Below are 22641 nucleotides of genomic sequence, written 5' to 3' on the forward strand. Positions count from 1 at the left end.
TTGTTCTTGAAAATCTCGACAGACTATAGAGTTTAAAAACCGGTGGTCAATTTGACCACCAATGGTCATTTTAGGTAGGAATGAAATCCCAGTCGTTCCAGTGCTAGATCAGACCACTTTCCAACATGTGATTGAGTTCACGGAGAAGGCTCGTCTAGCTCAACACGAAAAGTCGAAAACCAGGCAGCAAAAGAAGTTCAACCTACTTGCTGCACGCCAGAGTCATTGGCAGAAAACAGGCGGCGACCTCAACGGCAGACAGAGAGACGGACGCCAGAGACACTCTGGCGATGTGGACAAGTGGGTGAAAAATCTGTCTGACAGACAACTCACACAAAAAAAAAAAAGAAAAAGAAAAAAAAGAAAGACGTCCTTCCTTGGTAAGGGGCTTAACTTTGCTGTCATGCCAAGGAAAATCCCGCTAGTGGAAATGATCGCAGCCAGGGAATCAGCGATCCGTAACAACTACATGGACCCGGAAGCAAAGCAACTGCGGACTAAAGTTTCCGTCTGTCTAAGCAATGTGAAGGCACTACCGCAGTGAATGATTTGCTAGCTTGCAAAATACAATTGACTTCTAGTTTACTTTCAAGACTCGTACCTGAATACATAATGTTTTGGTTTTGACATTGTCACTGCCCGATAGGACTCAACCGTAGACATGAGTAGTGAATGCAAATGTCTGACTCAGATCGGGCAGCGACGGAAAGCAGCGGTGGTCGAGCGAGCTAGAGAGAGAATGAGGAGAGTGATTCACGAGAGCAAGAAAACACATTTTTCAAAGGTTTTTAATCACCGCAACCACGTGAGGTTCTTCATACAGTCGTAACTGTGCACAAAAGATGTTAGGCTGATTTGTCCAGTAGTTTGCGAGATTAGCTGCAGACAGACAGACAGACAGCTAGAGAGACAGACAGACAGAGAAAGAGACAGATGGAGAGACAAGACAGACAGACAGACACACACACACACTAAATACATACTCCCCTCCAGACTGCTACCTGGTGGAGATAAATATCAGAACAATAGAATGTGAAAATTATCATTAGTTACAGCTCTACTACAAATCAAGTTAAAACATGTATAACATCACAGTTGCAGCCGTCGCTAGTTCACAAAAACCTCAAACATGTCTCCTCCACCTGGCAGGATATTAAAACCTAAAGCAACTTGCCTTGGGACATTGGTAACACTGAATAATAAAACGTGTTAGCCTGTAGTCATGTCTGCTGTCTACTGGGTGTACAGTCCATACCACGCTAATGACCAGCAACAAGGCTCCTGCAGGCACATGTATGCAACTGTTAGCCATCTGAATGTACTATTGATATGTTAATTATCAAACTATAATATTTTATTTTTTTCCAGCTTGGAGAATGTTTATCCATTTATTCAACTCGTCTCTGTGGCAAAGTGAAAGAAAGCAGCAGTGGTGTTGCACGGTTATTGCCGACAAATAGAAAGAAAAAAAATCAAATCAGAATGCTGACAATGAAACCAATTTGACGGCTGTGCTTGTCTAATAAATGGCAATCTCAGCAGGTAGCTCTGTGGCTGTATTAGAGCAACTGAACCACACACGGATTCTCCCCTGACCAGAATTAATCTTCGGTGCAGTAGTGCTCAGTGTGAAATTTATTTATATTCATCCCTCTCCGGAGGGGGTGACGACTGGTGTGGGTGAAGATGTATGGAGCCGGGTGAAGGGGACAGGATGTAGCAGAGTGCACAGTCAGGCGGAATGCAGCTTAACATGCTGATCAGACGGCCCGCGGAGGCTAGACGCTGACTCAGCCATATTTCACGCCGGATGACTGGTTGATCCACGCTTCAGATATGGAGATGCAGTCATTGTCTCCGCCATGTTTTCTTTTTTTTCTGGACGTGAGTTGAACACCTGTTTAAAAAGCACTGCTTTTAGCTACAACGCTGGTGCCACTTTTTTTTTCTTTGGGTCCCTCCCCCCTTTTTCTCCCCAATTGTATCCGGCCAATTACCCCACTCTTTTGAGTCATCCTGGTCGCTGCTCCACCCCATCTGCTGATCCGGGGAGGACTCCAGACTACCACATGCCTCCTCCGATACATGTGGAGTCGCCAGCCGCTTCTTTTCACCTGACAGTGAGGGGTTTCACCAGGGGGACGTAGGACGTAGCACGTGGGAGGATCACACTATTCCCCCCAGTTACCCCCCCCCCCCCCCCCCCGAACAGCCCAGATAGAAAAATTGTTGTGGCCCAGACCCGACCCACACCGGCACTTTCATCCAGCCCACATACCGCGTTTCGAATGATGGCACTTAGGTAGTCCGCTCCTGTTTGCCAGATCTGGGCCAGAACCAAGCCATTGCAATGCCACATGTGTCACATACTTGCCAAAGGTGGCCCATATTTGTTTTGTGATGTTTGGGCCATATTCACCATTTACCACACGGGCCACTTCAGGGTCACATCCAGATTACATGTTGCCGAGAGCACCACATCTTTGCCAAAAAAGGCCCACATTTGATTTGGCATATTTGGGCCATATTTGCTATTATACATGTGGGTCACTTCAGGCTCACATCCATTTTGTCAGGGCCAGAAGAAGGCCATCAGAGCCAGGTCACTTCCTGAAGTGGCCCACATCCCGATGCTATCTGGGAGGCACCCTGACTGACCAGAGGAGGCAATAGTGCAGCGACCAGGACACACCCACATCCGGCTTCCCACCCACAGACACGGCCACTTGTCTGTAGGGATGGCTGACCAAGCCGGCACTACCCAGAAGCCTTGCTGGTGTCACTTTAACTGCTAACTATTAAATTATCATCAAAAACCAATAGCTAACTATTCAATACCATCAAAAACTTGAATGACTCCTCGAGGGGGATATCGATCGAGGTTTTCTCTCTGTGGTCCCACTGCTGTGACGGGCTCGATAGAGGCCAAGCCTCAGGACTGGGCAACTTTGGCAACATAAGCAAATACAAAAGCCGGGAACAATTTCAAAAACAGATTCGGACAAACAAAAAAAAAGGAATAAGTACTGAAATAGTCAGAAAAAACAAACCCTTTAATATGAGCAGACGGTGTTAAGACGTAGACATATAACCAGGACATTGTGTTCATTTCCACCTGGGCTTCGGCCCGTGTGGGTTCTTCGTTCCATGCCTGCACTCGGAACATGACTAGATTCAAAACATCCATTTTGTTGAGTGTTTTAATAATACCAGGACAGACGGTGTGGAGACCAAGCAAGAGAGACAAGACTGAGAAGCAAGAGGGGCAAGATTGAGATGGTTTGGACATGTGTGGAGGAGAGATGCTGGGTATATTGGGAGAAGGATGCTGAATATGGAGCTGCCAGGGAATAGGAAGAGGAAGGCCAAAGAGGAGGTTTATGGAGGTGGTGAGGGAGGATCTGCAGGTGGCTGGTGTGACAGAGGAAGATGCAGAGGACAGGAAGAGATGGAAATGGATGATCTGCTGTGGTGACCCCTAATGGGAACAGCCAAAAGTAGTAGTAGTAGTAGTAGTAATACCAGGACAGACATTATGGGTTTTTTGTTTCACTGTGCGTGGTCTCTTTATAGTATTCTATAGGCTATGCTAGTACTCATAGCATGTCTACTTTAGCATAAGGTCTACATCTACCTCAGACATGTCTATAAGTAACCTGCTAACAACAATTTCAGCATCTTATTTTTTTTTTTTTTGGTTTTTCCACCTTTTTCTCCCCCATTGTACTTGGCCAATTACCCTATTTCCGAGCCATCCCAGTCACTACTGGGATGGGGGACGTAGCACATGGGAGGATCACGCTATTCCTCCCAGTCCCAGTCCCCCCGAACAGGCGCCCCGACCGACCAGAGGAGGCGCTAGTTCAGTGACCAGGACACATATCCACATTTGGCTTCCCTCCCGCAGACACGGCCAATTGTGTCTGTAGAGATGCCTGACCAAGCCGGAGGTAACACGAGGATTCTAACCAGAAATCCCTGTGTTGGTAGGCAACGGAATAGACCGCTACACTACACGGATGCTATTTCGGCATCTCTGATATATACTCTGCTCCATTGCTCAGTACACTGAGAGCCACGAAACCAGAGTCAAATTCCATGTTTGTGCAAACCTACATGGCCAATAAACATGATTCTGATTCTGTTGGCTAATGAAAGAACTGAACAAGTTCATCCCGACTACCTCGCTTCTCTTTGTAGATTTTTTACAGCCATACAGCCAGTTGTATGACTGTATGATACAGGGCCCCTAACGCACTGCTCAATTGTTTTTTAAGTGTATTGGAGACTTATGGTAGACCGTGTACTGAAATCCTCTGTCTGCACTATAGACTTTCTTCTAAGGTAATGAAATTGAAAGCACTGACCCATGTGGCAAGAGTGCTTGATGCCTTCCAATACCATTCAGCATCGGTTGGAGCTAATGGGTCCAGTTTCCCAAATAAAGCATGGGGAAACTTGTTCAGATGCAGGGCCATTCATAGTCGGTAGTTAGGACAACCGTTGTGTCAGGGGGTTGAGGACGCTGAAAATACTCAGTATCACAAAAAACAATGTTAAAAACTGTATAAAAAGGTGAGCGCCTGGGTAGCGTGGTGGTCTGTTCCATTGCCTACCAACACAGGGATCGCTGGTTCGAATCCCCGTGTTACCTCCGGCGTGGTCGGGCATTCCTACAGACATAGTTGGCTGTGTCTGCGGTTGGGAAGCCGGATGTGGGTATGTGTCCTGATTGCTGCACTAGCATCTCCTCTGGTCAGTCTGGGGAGGGGGAACTGGGGGGAATAGCGTGATCCTCCCACATGCTACGTCCCCCTGGCGAAACTCCTCACTGTCAGGTGAAAAGAAGTGGCTGGCGACTCTACATGTATCGGAGGAGGCATGTGGTAGTCCGCAGCCCTCCCCGGATCAGCAGAGGGGGTGGAGCAGTGATCGGGATAGCTCGGATAATTGCGGTAATTGGCCAAGTACAATTGGGGAGAAAAGGGGGAGTTAAAAAACTGTCATCCGGGTAGCATAGCAGTCTGTTCTGTTGCCAACCAACATGGGGATCGGTGGTTCGAATCCCTGTGTTACCTCTGGCTTGGTCGGACGTCCCTACAGACACAATTGGCCGTGTCTGTGGGTGGAAAGCTGTATATGGTGGGTATGTGTCCTGGTCACTGCACTAGCGCCTCCTCTGGTCAGTCGGGGCCCCTGTTCGGGGGGGGGGACTGGGGGGAATAGCGTGATCCTCCCACGCATTACATCCCCTGGTGAAACTCCTCAATGTCAGGTGAAAAGAAGTGGCTGGCGACTCCACATGTATCGGAGGAGGCTCCACCCCCTCTGCCCCGGATTGGCAGAGGGGGTGGAGCAGCAATGGGGACGGCTCGGAAGAGTGTGGTAATTGGCTGGATATGGGAGAAAAAGGGAAGTAAAAGAAAAAAAACTGTATAAAAAGTAATATTACAATTAAAATAAGGAGTTAATTAACAGTATTATGTATAAAAGCTATGTTTGTTTGTCATTCTCTCTTTCAGCACTTAATCAGCCCATTATGCTCAGCTTATCAGCCATGTGTTTGCTTGTCTTGCTGTAACATTAGCTTGAGCTGGGTTCAAGGAAAATCTCCCATTCAACTTGTCCATGGTCTGGTTTCTCACCAGCGGGATGAGATCAGATGAGATAAGAGAGAAGAGATAATGTCATGATGATAAGGTAATATGGACTCTGGTGGGGACATCCGCTCTCTGCCTGACCCTCACCACAGAGAAGGAACGAGGCACGGTCAGGAAAGCGGCCGCCCCATAGATGGTGGGGATTCAGCATCGGGCTGCGTTAAGCCCCACAACACGGGGGCTTTGGCCTCCAGCGTCGATACAAAGAGCAGTTTATCTACTCACTAGGCCAGCGTGCCGCTCAGATGGACGTCATGATAAGATGAGATGAGATGGGATGTTCAAAACGCAGATGTGACAATTCAAGTCAACTGACGAGCCGTGGTCAAAATGTCCCTGGGTCATTGAGACTGGTCATTACTGGATATTTTTATTTTCTCATATAACTGTATTGTCCTTCTGCATTAACCTCTCCTGCTGTGCAGGGGATTTTTCTATTCTGTATGTCACTGATGTCTCCATGGAAGGATTTAGACAAAGGCTAGGACGCCGCCCAAGACTCTCAACACAATTTCACAGCTCGCCTGTAAACATTATTAACTCGGTCAATATCGATGGTGGAATCAATACAAGAAAATGAAAGGCTTTTCCCCTCTGACGGCACCCCGTGTAGCTTGTATGACAGGGACGTGGGTGAAAAATAGGTTTAAAAGGGAGGGACCCGCAATTTATTATGTACTTTTTCACCCGTCCATCTGTTTGAAAATGTGGTTCAGAGGGGGGCAAACAGTATCACAGCATCACCTGACATCTCAGGTATTCTGGATATTTATTTGCATATACTCTTGATAGTATTTGTCAGTGTAATATTTTCAGTAATTTGAAACACATACATGCAAACATACACAGTTGCGTAACTAGTTTCTTTTGCTACTTCAAACCTTTTGTACTCATCCACGTAGATGTAACTGACGTGTACTGCTTTCAATCACTTAATACACAAAATCCAAATTTCTAGTGAACAGAGAAAATCAAACTCTTCTAAACTTTTGTTATCCTGTTTTAATGTTATATCCTTTTTATATATCACAGAGAAATCACATATATAAACATCTATTTTTTATGAAAAGTTTAATAATTTTTACAAAAATTTTGATTTTTTTATGAATCAAAAATTTATACTACGAATGTATTATTATAATATTTATTTAGGTATAAATATATGTATTATAAATAATAAATTTATAATTTTTCATTAATTTATTACTAATAATATATTTATTATAAATAATAAATATACCTATTTATGAATAAATAAATATATTTATTATAAATAACAATTTTATAATTTATTCATTAATTTATTTATTATTAAAATTGATTTTTTATAAATCAAATCTAAATTTTTCAAGAAGAAATCTCTTCCTGATATTTCTCCCATATTTTATTTCCTGATAAAGTTTTTATTGTGGATGTTTTCCCCATTAGGGTCTAGGGTCCAAGGATAGAGGGTGTCGTATGTCGTATATTGTACTGATTGTAAAGCCCTTCGGGACTACCCTGTGATTTTGGGCTATACAAATAAACTTGACTGGACTTGACTTAAATATCACTTATCTAAAAGAAATTGTATTCTATATCCAAGTGTCACAGTGAGCAATGCATTCATTCAATTACCTTGTTTGTACAAATTTCCCTACATATGCAGATGCCTACAAAGTGCAGCTATGGATGCTGTCTTTATACGTGAGTTTAGGTGTTGCAGAGGCAGGCAGGGTGTCAGCAGGAACGCTGCAGGTGGCTACGCAGCTCTAGATTACTACAGCTCAACTAGGCCACCCATCTTTATAGAAGCCTACTCCCGGTTGTCTAAGTGCTGTTATCTGTCATCTGGCACCTTCTCAGAGCTTCCCATTTATCCCATTTTCACCAAACTCCAGTAAAAACAGTTAATCGAGCTTGTAAAAAGAAACTCATTTTGTTGGAGTCCCTAAAGGAAAATTTTGCTGATGGTTTTTTTGCTCTCAGCACTTATGGGTATTATAGTCAACTGAAGCAATAAAATCTGCACTGTGTATTATATTGAGAAATTGGTGTTGTGCAACTCAGAGCGCTTCCCACAGTGCCTACATCTACCAGAATACATTGTGCGCTAGCTTCTGTATCATCGTCCATAATTCCTCTGCATTCATGTTGTGGGACGTCATTTCAACTGCTGGAAATGTGGCTTGGCCAAGAGAACGAGTATGTGTTTTTGAACAGTGTCTTTACTGTACTTTAAAGTGGCGACTTGAAACCCAAGATAACCTCCACTGTAGTTTTTCTGTCAGCCAACTGACCTCACAATACTTCACTGGGTAGGCGGGGCGGGGCGGGATGGTGTGGGGGCTGTTTCACTGCAAGCCCAGAGATACAGAGACAGAGACGACGAGGAACAACTGCAGGAGTTTTCATGTTATTCCTGGTGCAGCTAAAGACGAGGTTGAAAATGGGTGAATTTTCCTTTTAAAAAGTATTTTGCCCTGTGATGGCCTGGTGGCCTGTCCAGGGTGTCTCCCCGCCTGCCACCCAATGACTGCTGGGATAAGCTGCAGCATCCCCGCGACCCTGAGAGCAGGATAAGCGATTTGGATAAAGGATGGATAATGGAAGTATTTTGCATTTCCCACTAAATCCAGTGTAGGAGCAGGTCTGAACAATAACACACCCGCGTTTACCAGTACCCTGCAGTGATAACCACAGGTGGCACCGAGGCTTCCAAATAAACTGACGGAGCTGAATAATGCCAATTTGCATTAGCACAAGACCAGTGAGAGCTTCACAGCCTCTGTACTCTTTGTGGCGTGTCATGTTGATGACAGCTAAAAAACATCAACGTACCAACACGGGGATCGCCGGTTCAAATCCCCGTGTTGCCTCCAGCTTGGTCAAGTGTCCCTATAGACACAATTGGCCGTGTCTGCGGGTGGGAAGACGGATGTGGGTGTGTGTCCTGGTCACTGCACTAGCGCCTCCTCTGGTCGGTCGGGGTGCCTGTTTGGGGGGGAGGGGGAACTGCTGGGGGGGGGGATAGCGTGATCCTCCCACGCGCTACATCCCCCTGGTGAAACTCCTCAATGTCAGGTGAAAAGAAGCGGCTGGCGACTCCACATGTATCGGAGGAGGCGTGTGGTAGTCTGCAGCCCTCCCCGGATCAGCAGAGACCGGGACGGCTCAGAAGAGTGGGGTAATTGGAGAAAAAAAAGGGGGGGATCCCCCCCCCCATAAAACCATCGACGAATGATGTACTGAGATGGTCTAAAATTTTGTCAGGATCTATAACAAGAAAAAAAGACAAGCTGGAAGATTAATAAAACTGTCAAACATACTGAAGTCTCATGTAGGGGCGACGTGGAATAAATAATACAGGAACAACAGTGTTGTCAAACTGCTCTATGAAATGTGCCTCTGGTCCAGATCTACTTTCCTCTGCTAGTGATCAACTGAGCACACACACTTCCTGAGTAAAGGGCTCGGTCCTACCCGAACAACCAAATCCAAGTGGATAAATAATGATTTTCTATTTTATTTCCTTTTTTTTTTTATTAATGGGAACACGTCCCTTTTCTAAACTTATTAGGACATAGTCTTGCCTGATAAATGAAGACAAAAGTGCCCCCCCCCCTTTTCACCCCTATTGTATCTGGCCAATTCCCCCACTCTTCCGAGCCATCCCGGTCACTGCTCCGACCCCTTTGCTGATCCAGGGGAGGGCTGCAGACTACCACATCTCCTCTGATACATGTGGAGTCGCCAGCCGCTTCTTTCATCTGACAGTGAGGAGTTTCACCAGGGGGAGACAGACATCACACGTGGGAGGATCACGCTGTTCACCCCAGCCCTCCCTCCCCCCTGAACAGGCGCCCCGACGGACCAGAAGAGGCGCTAGTGCAGCGACCAGGACACATACCCATATCCGGCTTCCCCCCTGCAGACATGGCCAATTGTGTCTGTAGACGCCCGACCAGGCTGGAGGTAACACGGGGATTCGAACCGAACCGACCAGAACAGAACCGAACCGAACAGAAGTGTTTTTATCATCTTGCCCAGGCTGCACCAATATATATATATTGTGTTTTTGTGAGGGAAGCTGGATGTGGGTAAGTGTTCTGGTCGCTACACTAGCGCCTCCTCTGGTCGGTCGGGGCACCTGTTCGGGTGGGGGGGACTGGGGGGAATAGCGTGGATCCTCCCACGCACTATGTTCCCCTGGCGAAACTCCTCACTGTCAGGTGAAAAGAAGCGAGTGGCGACTCCACATGTATCGGAGGAGGCATGTGGTAGTCTGCAGCCCTCCCCGGATCGACAGAGGGGGTGGAGATGCAACTGGGACGGCTCAGAAGAGTGGGGTAACTGACCGGATAAAATTGGGGGGGGGGATCTCTGACATGCCACGTAAGTGTTTACGAGGTAGAAAAGCTTCTGTTGTGTAACTCTGGAAGATGTCCAGGAGCTACTGTGTGGTGGTGTGTGATGAGAGATCCTCCAGAGACTAGCAGCAGGTCCTCACACCTGAGGAAGCCTTAACATCCAGCGAATTAAAGAAATCACAGAAAGGTTAATTCTGTAGTCGGAGCTGGCCCTGTTTCACAGCCATCAGAGATCATCAGAGTAGGCAAGAGCAGCCACGAGTACATACCTCCCCCATGGCTGCAGTAGGTAGATACTGAGGGCATCGCTGAGGGATTTATTATAGCATAGAGCTGAATTTATTATATATCAAGTCCTCGGATACATTCGTGAAAACAGAGAACTGGCATTGTGAGATACTCCTTTCCAGTCCACGTACAAGATGTGGGCCAGAACTAGCATAAACATGCAGCAGAACAACACTTTTTAGCTGGCCTGTATTAAAAAACAAAAAACAAGAAAACTACCCTGTTTGTCTGCCTTGACATCTAACCTCGCCCAGTTCTCTGGCTGATAACGGGTGAGGATGGAACCGGTCCGAACAGTCCCTCGGTCATGTCTGACCGCACGGGTCGCCACCTCCCTCCTGACCCATGAAGGTATCTTGGTGGTAGCCTCCGTGTGGAGATACTTAGCCACATGAGGCCAGGGAAACAAAATGAGAGGCAGTGGAGATGAGGCTTAGACTCTGTGCGGTTCTGTGGTGGAAAAAAAAAAAACAGCAACGCCAGGTAGCATGTGGACCAAGAGTCATGTCCAAATCAATGGTCATACTGACCCTCCTCCTCTTTAGGCTGCCAAGTTTGCTTCAGTTTTCACAAGTAATAGTTTCTTTTTCTCCCCAATTGTACTTGGCAAATCACCCTATTTTCCGAGCTTTCCCGGTCACTGCTCCACCCTCCTTACCGATTCGGGGAGGGCTGCATACTACCACATGCCTCCTCCGATACATGTGGAGTCACCAGCTGCTTCTTTTCACCTGACAGTGGGGAGTTTCACCAGGGGGATGGGGAGATGTAGCACATGGGAGGATCACGCTATTCCTCCCAGTCCCCGCCCCGCGGAACAGGCGCCTCAACCGACCAGAGGAGGCGCTAGTGCAGCGACCTGGACACATACCCACATCCGGCTTCCCCACCCGCAGACACGGCTGATTGTGTCTGTAGGGACGCCGACCAGGCCGGAGCTAACATGGGGATTCAAACCAGCCATCCCTGTGTTGGTAGGCAACGGAATAGACTACTATGCTACCCGGACATCCACAAGTAATATTTTCTCACTGTAAATCTCTATTGTGAGATAGCAGAAAAAAAACCAAAAAAGAAGTAAGCCATATTTGCAGGGAGGAACCGATTCACATTATTTTGTTGAGGCCTGTGACTTCTCAAGTCACTCTCAGACAAAGTCATGTAGTCATGTCTCTGTGGAGCGTCTCTTTAGTCGGCAGGCCTCCACAGCTGCACAAGGACGCGTTAAACATGGCTCTGACTATGATCTGACTATGGAAATTCTGTGTGCAGCTCTCAACTCTTTGACCCCCCCCTCCCAAACCCCCACTGTGCTGAAAACATGCCGGGGTGTCAGCAGTAAGCAGCACATCATTTCCATTGAACACCAGGAGAAAGAGAAGAGCGACTTCTGGATGAGAAATCCCCGGTGAACAACACCAAAAACACCTGCTTTGTATTTCTTAAAGAGCTGCCAACATGCAGTATGCCACAGCAGACACCTCTCAGAGAACGGAGCCTGCAACCTGCATGGAGATGTACAACCCCTACCACAGACTGCACACCAGCACTGAGGCTGTCTACAGACAAAACACTCATACTGCTATAAGCTGTTACAAGACGGGGTTCAGACCTGAACAAGTTTTCTGTTAAATCTGGCTTTAGCTAAGACAGAACTAAAGAGAGGAGGGAGAATTCAAAGCCATCTGTCGACTTGGGGAGAGCGTCCTGGTCTGTTCCTTCATGGTGTGTCTGTTTCCTCATGGTGTGTCTGTCCCCTCACGGTGTGTCTGTTCCTTGACGGTGTGTCTGTCCCCTCACGGTGTGTCTGTCCCCTCATGGTGTGTCTGTTCCCTCACGGTGTGTCTGTTCCCTCACGGTGTGTTTTGGGGAACATTTACTTCATGTATGTGAATCAATAGCTAACCAACGACATAAATGCAGTCAATAACCACAGCTTCTTGGAAACAGAGAGACAGACAGACAGAGCAAGAGAGAGAGAGAGAGAGAAAAAAAAGATCACTTAAATTCTGGATGCACCTTAAATCAAGTCCCCGAGACATATTGCAATTTAAAGCATTTCAAATCCAAGAGCTAAGAAAGAGTCCTCTGCTGGTTCTGAACATAACCTGTAACCACTAACATGGATGAGTTTCAGACCAGCACTGCTAACCAACCACAGTTTAGAGTAAACCAAATCATCAGACAATGCAGAAACTCACATCTGGAACACTGGGGCACAGGCACCAAATTACAACACAAATCAGAATGTTATGGGGCCCTAAAAACAGAATACAAACTGGCCGATTATCTGTCCTCTGTCAGAGACAATAAGCAGAGACACATCCTTACCAAGCACAGGCTCAGTGACCACGGTCACTGAGAAGGGCAGACACAAAACATCTTGGCTACCAAAAGAGCAAAGAACATGTGGTCACTGTATGGCAGGTGAGGTCGAGACTGACATGCAATTCCTCCTAAACTGTGAGAAATTCCAGAACATAAGGGAACAATACCGGGAGAAATTTGAAAACCAGATTCCAAATTTTCTACTCCTGGATGAGAAAGAACAATGGCCACTTATTTTAGGAGCGGGCCAAAATGCACACCTTGCGGCACAATATGTGTCAGAATGCCTTGGCTTAAGGGTCAATGATGACCAAAACACTGTCAGTTGCTGTCAGTTGCTGTTCTATGGTTCTGCCAGTTCTACCTATTCCTTTTTCCTTTTTTTTTCTTCTTGGTACTCTGTTGACCTGTTTTGCTGTCACCTGCTTTGGCAACATTGTAATTAATGCAGTCATGCTAATAAAGCATCACTGAATTGAACTGAATTTAACCGAATTGAATTGAATTGAGAGAGAGACAGAGTGAGAGAGAGAGAGACAGAAAGACAGAGCTAGCGAGAGAGCAAGACAGACAGACAAAGTGCAAGAGAGAGACAGACAGAGCGAAAGAGACAGACAGGCAGATAGAGGCAAACAGAGAGAGAGAGATAGACAGACAGACAGACACAGACAGACAGAGACAGAGACAAAGAAGAGAAAGAGAGAAAGACAGACAGCCAGAGACAGACAGACAGACAGAGAGACACAGATAGACAGAGAGAGACAGACAGACAGAGACAGACAGACAGACAGAGACAGACAGACAAACAGACAGAGGAGAGACAGACAGGCAGATAGACAGACTGACTGACAGAGACAGACAGACAGACAGACAGAGAGAGAGAGAGAGAGAGAGAGAGAGAGAGAGAGAGAGAGAGAGAGAGAGAGAGACAATTGAATTGAACTGAACAGAGTCAGAGCGAGAGACAACTGAATTGAATTGAGAAACAGACAGAGAAAGCGAGACACACAGACAGAGACAGAGAGACAGACAGACAAAGAGAGACAGACAGACAGACAGACAGACAGACAGACAGACAGACAGACAGACAGACAGACAGACAGACAGACAGACAGACAGACAGACAGACAGAGAGGAGAGGCAGGCAGACAAAGAGAGACAATTGAATTGAATTGTGAGACAGACAGACAGACAGACAGACAGACAGACAGAGACAGAGAGAGAGACAGCGGGAGAGAGACTGATAGAGCGAGAGGGAGAGAGAGAGAGAGAGAGAGAGAGAGAGAGAGAGAGAGAGAGAGAGAGAGAGAGAGAGAGAGAGAGAGACAGACAGAGAGTGAGAGGGAGAGAGAGAGAGACATGTCCTGGCCAGGTGCTATCAAGGGAAACAATCAAATTTCAAATTCAAACTGTACTATTTTAGTCAGACGTTTCCAAAGGTCACAAGCATCTATCCGGCGGAACCAAATCTCGGTGGAAAAAGCTTATCAAAGCTATTTTGCCTGGCCGGCCAGCTAACCAACCGGACAGCACCGGAACAGGCTGTGTGAAAGGCTATTTTACTCTCCTCCAAATGACCTATGGCTGAGTGGTCAATAGCCACAGCAAAGTACTCTGTACCTAGGCAATACATCGCAATGTCTCCGTGACATGCCAGCAATGGTAAACTTTGCGAATAAGGTTAGGATGTCAGGAGGTAATTTATTAATAACAAAGAGGCCCCTGCTGGTCCAGCAGCATGAGGGCCGGGTGTAAACCTGCATCTGCACCAGAAGCATCATTAATGCTGGCGGTTGCTCTGACTGCTCGCTGTTCATCTATCAGTCATCACTGGGTGGCTGTCATTGAAATTGTGCTGCAGACACTAGATTTGGTTGTGCCCCATCGCCTCTCATGTTTGTAGTAGAGACATGATGGCAAGAAGACATACCTGTCTGGACATGCTTGGTGCTTCAGCACTTCATCACTGTATCTAACTAACTAACACAGCATCCTAACTGAATGCTACATGAGTGAGTGTCACTGTTATTACTGTGGTGAAATATTTATTCTGGTGATTTCTTGGTTTCTAACCACCTTCATCTTCTACTTGTCCGGCCGTTGAACTTACCCCGGCATTCTAAATACTTTTCCATCTGTCCAGCAGGTCGGTGTGTTGTCATGACTACAGTCTGGAACTGATCGATGTGGACTTTGAGTGATAAACTTTTTGTAGATAATAACACTTTTAGAGGTGGCACGGTGGCGCAGTGGTTAGCATGGTCGCCTCACAGTAAGAAGGTCCTGGATTCGAGCCCCAGGGTTGTCCAACCTTGGGGGTCATCCTGGGTCATCCTCTGTGTGGAGTTTGCATGTTCTCCCCATGTCTGCGTGGGTTTCCTCCGGGTGCTCCGGTTTTCACCCACAGTCCAAAGACATGTAGGCCAGGTGAATCAGCCTTACTAAATTGCCCCTAGGGTGTGAATGTGTGTGGATCTCGGCCCTGTGTGATGGCCTGGCGGCTTGTCCAAGGTGTTGCCCCGCTTGCCACCCAATAACTGCTGGGATAGGCTCCAGCATCCCAGTGACCCTGACAGCAGGATAAGCGGTTTGGATAACGGATAGATGGATAGATGCTTTATTTTCTATTGGAATGTGCTAACTGGCTGCAAGCGACGCAACGGTTTGAGTCGCACTTTAGTCGGACGTCCTGTTTCCATTTACTTCCTGTTGTTCGTGTTGAAAAGCACTGTGTCATAGCCGAGGAAGGTATCCAGTCTGATCTAGAGCACAGAGCTGATGGGTACGTAGTTTGTTTACATGACGGCTTCAGAGAGCGTTCGATGGGGCGTGATAGTTAGACACTCGCTTCCAGTTAGGCCGCGGTGTATCAAAGCTAACCTCAGCTCGACTTCAAGTCAACAGTCGGGACGCTGGCATCGTGCTGCTTTCTGCTACCGCGGCATCGGCCGCCCCACACGCCCAGCTCTCACTGAAAATGAATGACTGCCAGCTGCTTTTGCTGCACCGGCGCTTGGTTAACTGCTGGTGTGAGTGCAGGGTAAGAGTATTTTTTTAATCATTTTTTAAATATTTGTTTTAATTAAGCAAGTTAACCAAGCACAAGATCTTGCAGGCACCAACAGCTAATGAAAGTATCTGCAGGGTGGGCTTCCAGGTGGCGTGGCGGTCTATTCCGTTGCCTACCAACGTGGGAATCGGCGGTTCGAATACCTGTGTTACCTCCGGCTTGGTCGGGCGTCCCTACAGACACAACTGGCTGTGTCTGCAGGGGGGGGAAGCTGGATGTGGGTATGTGTCCTGGTCGCTGCACTAGTGCCTCCTCTGGTCGGTCGGGGCACCTGTGCGGGGAAGCGGGGGAACTGGGGAGAATAGCATGATCCTCCCACGTGCTATGTCCCCCTGGTGAAACTCCTCACTGTCAGGTGAAAAGAAGCGGCTGGCGAGTCAACATGTATCGGAGGAGACATGTGGTAGTCTGCAGCCCTCCCCGGATTGGCAGAGGGGATGGACCAGTGACCGGGACGGCTTGGAAGAGTGAGATAATTGGCCCAGTACAACTGGGGAGAAAATGGGCAAAACAAAAAAAACAAAACAAAAAAAATCAAAAAAAAAAAAAAAAGTATCCGCAGGGCTGAGAAGGGCTGCGTGTACACCTACACAAATAAAGGCCAGTGCACCCTCAGAGTTTTTATTAGAGTTGAGGCCCATGCCCAAGGGCAGGTCAGCTGCCAAAGCTTGGGTCAGGGAGAGTGTGTGCCATATTTCACCAGTTGGCCCGGGAGTGGCCCCTGTAATGCCGACTGGCGACCCGCCACTGGCGGGAGGTCATTTCCTCTAACACACCACCCCTGCCTTCCCAATGACTCCACTGTCTGCCATGTTTTTACTCGGGAAACTCAAGCCGCTTTGCATAAAGGCGGCAGTGTTGCTGTAAGCACAGTGAAGTTCAAGACAAGAGACAAGAACTTGGCACTATTCCCTCTATCAGCAGCATGTCAACAAAGATGATCTGTCTGTTGTAAATACTGGCTGCTGTCAGTATCTTTACCACTGAAGAATACCCACTGACTTCAAATGCACACATATTAAGACAGATTATCCTTTCAATAAACCCTTTATGGCCACACTTCAGTGGATGCATGCAGTTTATTATTAGCTGTCAGCTTGGCGGTTGGCAGGGAGGGGGAAGAGGGGGAGCGGAGGAGAAAAAGGCGAACAAAACAGGCTAACAAAAAACAGTTGGAGAGGGAATAGGGAACTTGACAGTCAGTCAGGGCAATTTATCATTCTGTCAAACTTCACTGACTGCTGCTGCTGCTGCTGAACTATCAGCAGTTCACAACAATCTTCCACCAAAATGGCCGAGGAGGCCGAGGCCAGAGCACAAAAGCTGCCGTGAGGACATTTTGGTCACTGCGGATTTATTTCACCTGCTTGGGTTCATGTCAATAATATCTGGTGATCCTGCCGAATCGCAGGTCCAATGTTGAGCTTCATTATATTGAGATATTACTTATGCACAGGATATGATCTAACAATCCTTGTGCCGTTCTCCAGATTGAGTATTCACGTGAAAGACAGATGCGGACATGCATAGTTTAATCTGAGAATATACATCAACACAAGTTAACGTACGTTTTTTTTTACATTAGCCTGACAACATTTGTTGGGTCCCTTAACTCTTAGGTTAACTGTTATGTTAACAACTAAAGAGCAACTAAACTCTATACCCCTTTTTTTCTGGCTGTTCCCCCCTTTTTCTCCCCAATTGTACATGGCCAACTACCCCATTCTTCCGAGCCGTCCCGGTCGCTGCTCCCCTCCCTCTGCTGATCCAGGTAGGGCTGCAGACTACCACATGCCTCGTCCGATACATGTGGAGTCGCCAGCCGCTTCTTTTCACCTGACAGTGAGGAGTTTCTCCAGGAGGACGTAGCACGTGGGAGAATCACACTATTCCCCCCAGTTCCCCCTCCCCCCCAAACAGGAGCCCCCATCGACCAGAGGAGGCACTAGTACAGCAACCAGAACCAGGACACATACCCACAACTGGCTTCACACCTGCAGACACAGCCAATTACGTCTGTAGGGATAGCCAACCAAGCTGGAGGTAACACAAGGATACGAACCAGCGATCCCCATGTTGGTAGGCAACGAAATAGACTGCAATGCTACCCAGATGCCCCCAATAACACTTTTGTGAGTTTGCTACCATATAAAGGAGAAAACAATTTGTAAGTGCTGGGTCAATCTTGGTTCCAAGTGATGTTAGCATAGCAGTGTAAACATAGCTGCAAGATAACAGAATTAATGGTGAGTCCGTTTGATTTAGGTGTGCTTATGAGCCAACATTGACAAAACTACTGAAGCTCTACCCAGAATTCCCTCATTCAATCATTATCTATTGCCTATGTAAGAAACACTCGATAGTGCACATTATAGGGAGTAACAAAATGGAGGTTTTGGACACTACTGAATCATCATTTTGCATCTTCTTCTCGTCCCTTCATGCCATATTTGACAGTGAAAAGATGACTGGGTGAAGGAGAGGTGAAGTATTGTATTGTGGTATTTTAAAGATGAAGTAGTGTACATGCATTGGATGGTAGATCTTCTGTTGCATTGTGGAAATTTCGAGGATGCTAAATGGTGAATACATTTTACAGTTAAAATTTAGACACTCAAAATGGGGAAAGGGTGAATTCAACTATACGGCAAATAGGGGGCAATTTTGGACACGGATTGACTGTTGTCAATGCTGGCTCAATAGCAGACTTAAATCTAATGGGCCCATCATTCATTTTACTAGCTGCAGCCGTGTTTATCCCGCAATGCTAACACCAATTGGTTATGACATCAGTCCAGCACTTATAGATGGTTTTTCACCTTTAGATGGACGCAAACTCATAAAACTGGTATAGCGTTCAGTTGCTCTTTAAATTCAGTCAAACTTACACTCCTGAAGATTGTTTTGTTCTTTTTTCTCAACATACTGAAGTCAGGAGGAGGGGGAAATGGGGGGAATAGCATGATCCTCCTACACGCTACGTCCCCCTGGTAAAACTCCTCACTGTCAGGTGAAAAGAAGCTGCTGGTGACTTCACTTGTATTAGAGGAGACGTGTGGTAGTCTGCAGCCCTCCCCAGATCAGTAGAGGAGGTGGAGCAGCGACCGGGAAGCCTTGGAAGAGTGGGATAATTGGCTGGAAACAATTGGGGAGAAAAGGGAAGGAAAAAAAAATCCATCCATCTATTATCTAAGCTGCTTATCCCAATCAGGGTCGCAGGGATGCTGGAGCCTATCCCAGCAGTCATTGGGCGGCAGGCAGGGAGATATCCTGGACAGGCCGCCAGTCCATCCCAGTGCAACTACATTTATAACCTTTTTTTCTTTTTTTTAACTATAACAAGCTTAACCATGTCATGTGATTAAAAAAAAACCATACCTATGCCTATGGTAATACTTGGTAATTGCAGTGGTGTGTGAAAATGCTAAGGTTCATTATAACATTTACAGTTTACTTTAAGTATAGCGCTCCAAATGCTGCCTCAGGTTGATGTTGCTTAACTTGTCCGAGCAGATTTTCTGTCCTGCAAAATCAATTGCGTTACATAAGGAAGCTGATTTGCCCATTACAACCTTCCATTTGTACCATAACCTTCAGATAAATCACTACTCCTGCAGGAACCGAGTCAAAGAGCCCCTGCCAAATGACCTCTCTTTAGATATCCAGGGACACATGTGTGATTATGTATAGCACCAGACCCTTTCCTTTCACCAGCATATCATTCCTTTCAATGGCATACTTCAAAATGTGGACACTTCCCCGGATTGGCAGAGGGGGTGGAGCAATGAACGGGAAAGCTCGGAACAGTGGGGTAACTGGCCAAGTAGAATTGGGGGGAGAAAGGGAGAAAAAAAAACTGTGGACACTTCAAAAGCAGAATGAGGAACTGCCACTCAGGCTCTTCTGAACCCCCCTCCCCACCCCACCAACACAATTCAGGTGAACATGCCGGGGATGAGGATTTGACAGCCAGTCATCCTCAGTGCTATCAGATAAACACGATGTGTGCAAACACAATGTGTGCGCATCCATTTGGATGAAATCGAGGAAGGAAACGACCTTCGTACCAACAGCTTAATTCTCAAGAATGAGGATTTCCAGACGGAGGGTTTGTCATTCATAGCACTTAATGGTGTGTGTGCTCCCGACTTAATGGTGACCCAAAAAACAACAAAGACATTGGTTGTTAATGCCCCTTAAACAGGTGTTTGTGAGCTGCCAGAGTGAGACAGATCACTCCCGGCAGGGCTGAAAATTGCGACGTTTTAAATAGAAATCTCTAATCAGCATCTCTAGATAGCATGGTGCAGTTCCACTGAGAAAGGAATGCAATACATTTTCTTTAAAGAAATCCAGTACGCAGCTAACACTCTCTTCCTCCGCTTATACTCTCCATATTTTTTTTTTGATTTTCCCCCTTTTTCCTCCCCATTTGTACATGGCCAATTACTCCAGTCTTCCGAGCCATCCTGGTCGCTGCTCCACCCCCTCTGCCGATCCAGGGAGGGCTGCAGACTACCACGTCTCCTCTGATACATGTGGAGTTGCCAGCCGCTTCTTTTCACCTGACAGTGAGGAGTTTCGCCAGGGGGACGTAGCGCATGGGAGAATCACGCTATTCTCCCCACTTCACCCTCCCCCATGAACAGGCGCCCTGACCGACCAGAGGAGGCGCTAGTGCGGCGACCAGGACACATACCCACATCCGGCTTCCCACCCGCAGACACAGCCAATTGTGTCTGTAGGGACGTCCGACCAAGCCGGAGGTAACACGGGTATTCGAACCGCCGATTCCCATGTTGGTAGGCAATGGAATAGACCACTATGATACCCAGACACTCATACTCTCCATATTTCAGTTATCTAAATGGTTCATCCCTCCATCCATCTACCCATCGATCGATTCATCTGACCACCATACCATCTCCTTCCACTTCTCCCGCCTTCATACACAATCCATACAAGCCCTTTCTCAGCCAGGCATTCTTCCATCCATCCAGTCATTCATCCGTCACTCCCTCCATTAGTGTGAGAGGTGAAGTCACCTAATGGGGTTATGTGTCTCCAGGAAATGGTGGGCTCCGGTTTCCCGCTGGCTGTGCAGATGAGCGACACGTTGCTGCCCTCATTTACCACGACGTCAGAGGAAATGTCATATATCTTGGGAGGAACTGCAAAAGAAAGAACAAGGACGAGAGGAGAGAAAAAAAGGAGAGAAACAAGATTACCATTTTAAATCTGCAACCTCAGGTTCAGCCGTCGATATCATTCCTGGTATAAACGGGCAGAATAATATTGGGTTTTTTCTCCCTCAAGCAGAGGGAAGAGTAATAAAAGGTCAGGTGCGTATTTAAAATAAGTGAGGTGGTTGGGGTTTTTTTGTGATTGGGGTTGATCTGCTTCAGTTTTGGGTCAACAGTTAAAATCTATTGCTTTTTTTCCCTTTTGCCCCCGTTTTTCTTCCCAATTATATCCGGCCAATTACCCCACTCTTCCGAGCCATCCCAGTCACTGCCCCACCTCCTCTGCCGATCTGGGGAGGGCTGCAGACTACCACATGCCTCCTCCGATACATGTGGAGTCGCCAGCTGCTTCCTTTCACCTGACAGGGAGGAGTTTCACCAGGGGGACATAGCGCATGGGAGGCTCACGCTATTCCCCCCAGTTCCCCCTCCCCCCCGAACAGGCACCCCAACCGACCAGAAGAGGCGCTAGTGCAGCAACCAGGACACATGCCCACATCCGGCTTCCCACCCACAGACATGGCCAATTGTTTCTGCAGGGACACCCGACCAAGCTGGAGGTAACACAGGGATTCGAACCGGCGAGCCCCGTGTTGGTAGGCAACGGAATAGACCACTATGCTACGCGGACGCCGTAAAATCTATTCCTAAATGAATCCCCGCCCCAGGTGAAGTCTTTTGGCAGCCATAAGTATTTCATAAAATCCGAATAAGCCGTCAGAAAAACACAGTGTTTTGAATGAGAGAAGTGAAGTTCATTTCAACTGAGGGTGGCTCATCAACAGTCCCTGCTGGACACCACGTTCCATCATAATTGGCAAGTTTCTGGGCACTTCAGTCCTCTTGCAGCTTTGCTGCTGAAAGTGTCTCTATTTAGACTGTTCACAACACACAAAGCCTCCCAAAGACTCATTCAAATGCTTTAAAATAGGCACAAAGCATGCACGCCCTCACGCGCACACACCCATACACACACTTTTAGGGGACACTATCTTAATCAGAGATTGGTATCTCTGAGTGAGTCTTGGTGCAGTAGCTTCTGCTATATCAAACGCTCCCCTTAGTTATCCGGGCTTTGAATCCAACCAACTTAACCCCTGGCTGCCTCCGCTTAATGGCTGCTGAAAGCTGTCAAAAGGAAAAAAAAAAATCACCCATTTCCCCAGTTCCCCTCCAGACCCGGCACCCTGCCTGATTTTAAATTGTTCAGTTTGGCTGTGGCCAACCCCCCACCCTTCCAGTACAGAATCTGGTGCTCCAAGCAGGTCAACAATGAGAGCAACCCTCCCCCCCTTTTAAAATAATTTGAAAAATTTTCTCCCCAATTGTACCTGTCTAATTACCCCACTCTTCTAAGCCGTCCCGGTCACTGCTTCACCCCCTCCGCCGATCCGGGGAGGGCTGCAGACTACCACATGCCTCCTCCGAAACATGTGGAGTCACCAGCCACTTCTTTCCACCTGGCAGTGAGGAGTTTCGCCAGGGGGACATAGCGGGTGGGAGGATCACCCTACCCCCCACCCCAGAACAGGTGCCCCGACTGACCAGAGGAGGCGCTAGTGCAGCGAGCGGGACACGTACCCACATCCAGCTTCCCACCTGTAGACACGGACAATTGTGTCTGTAAGGATGCCCGACCAAGCCAGAGGTACCCTTTTTTTTAAACATGGAATTGAACGTTTTTAATCTGTTCTCCTCTAGTT

The 22641-nt window shown here is 47.2% G+C and overlaps 1 protein-coding gene across 1 annotated transcript in view; it reads right to left on the reverse strand.

Annotated features, from left to right (window-relative positions):
• negr1 (neuronal growth regulator 1) overlaps nucleotides 1-22641 on the reverse strand; it is a 325691-nt gene that overhangs the window by 120819 nt on the left and 182231 nt on the right. Inside the window, exon 3 of the mRNA XM_056277000.1 lies at nucleotides 20741-20866. Within this exon, the coding sequence (XP_056132975.1) occupies nucleotides 20741-20866 (126 nt within the window). The remainder of the gene's footprint in view (nucleotides 1-20740; nucleotides 20867-22641) is intronic.

The sequence above is a fragment of the Lampris incognitus genome, chromosome 3 (genome assembly GCF_029633865.1).
Source record: "Lampris incognitus isolate fLamInc1 chromosome 3, fLamInc1.hap2, whole genome shotgun sequence".
Lineage (NCBI taxonomy): Eukaryota > Metazoa > Chordata > Actinopteri > Lampriformes > Lampridae > Lampris > Lampris incognitus.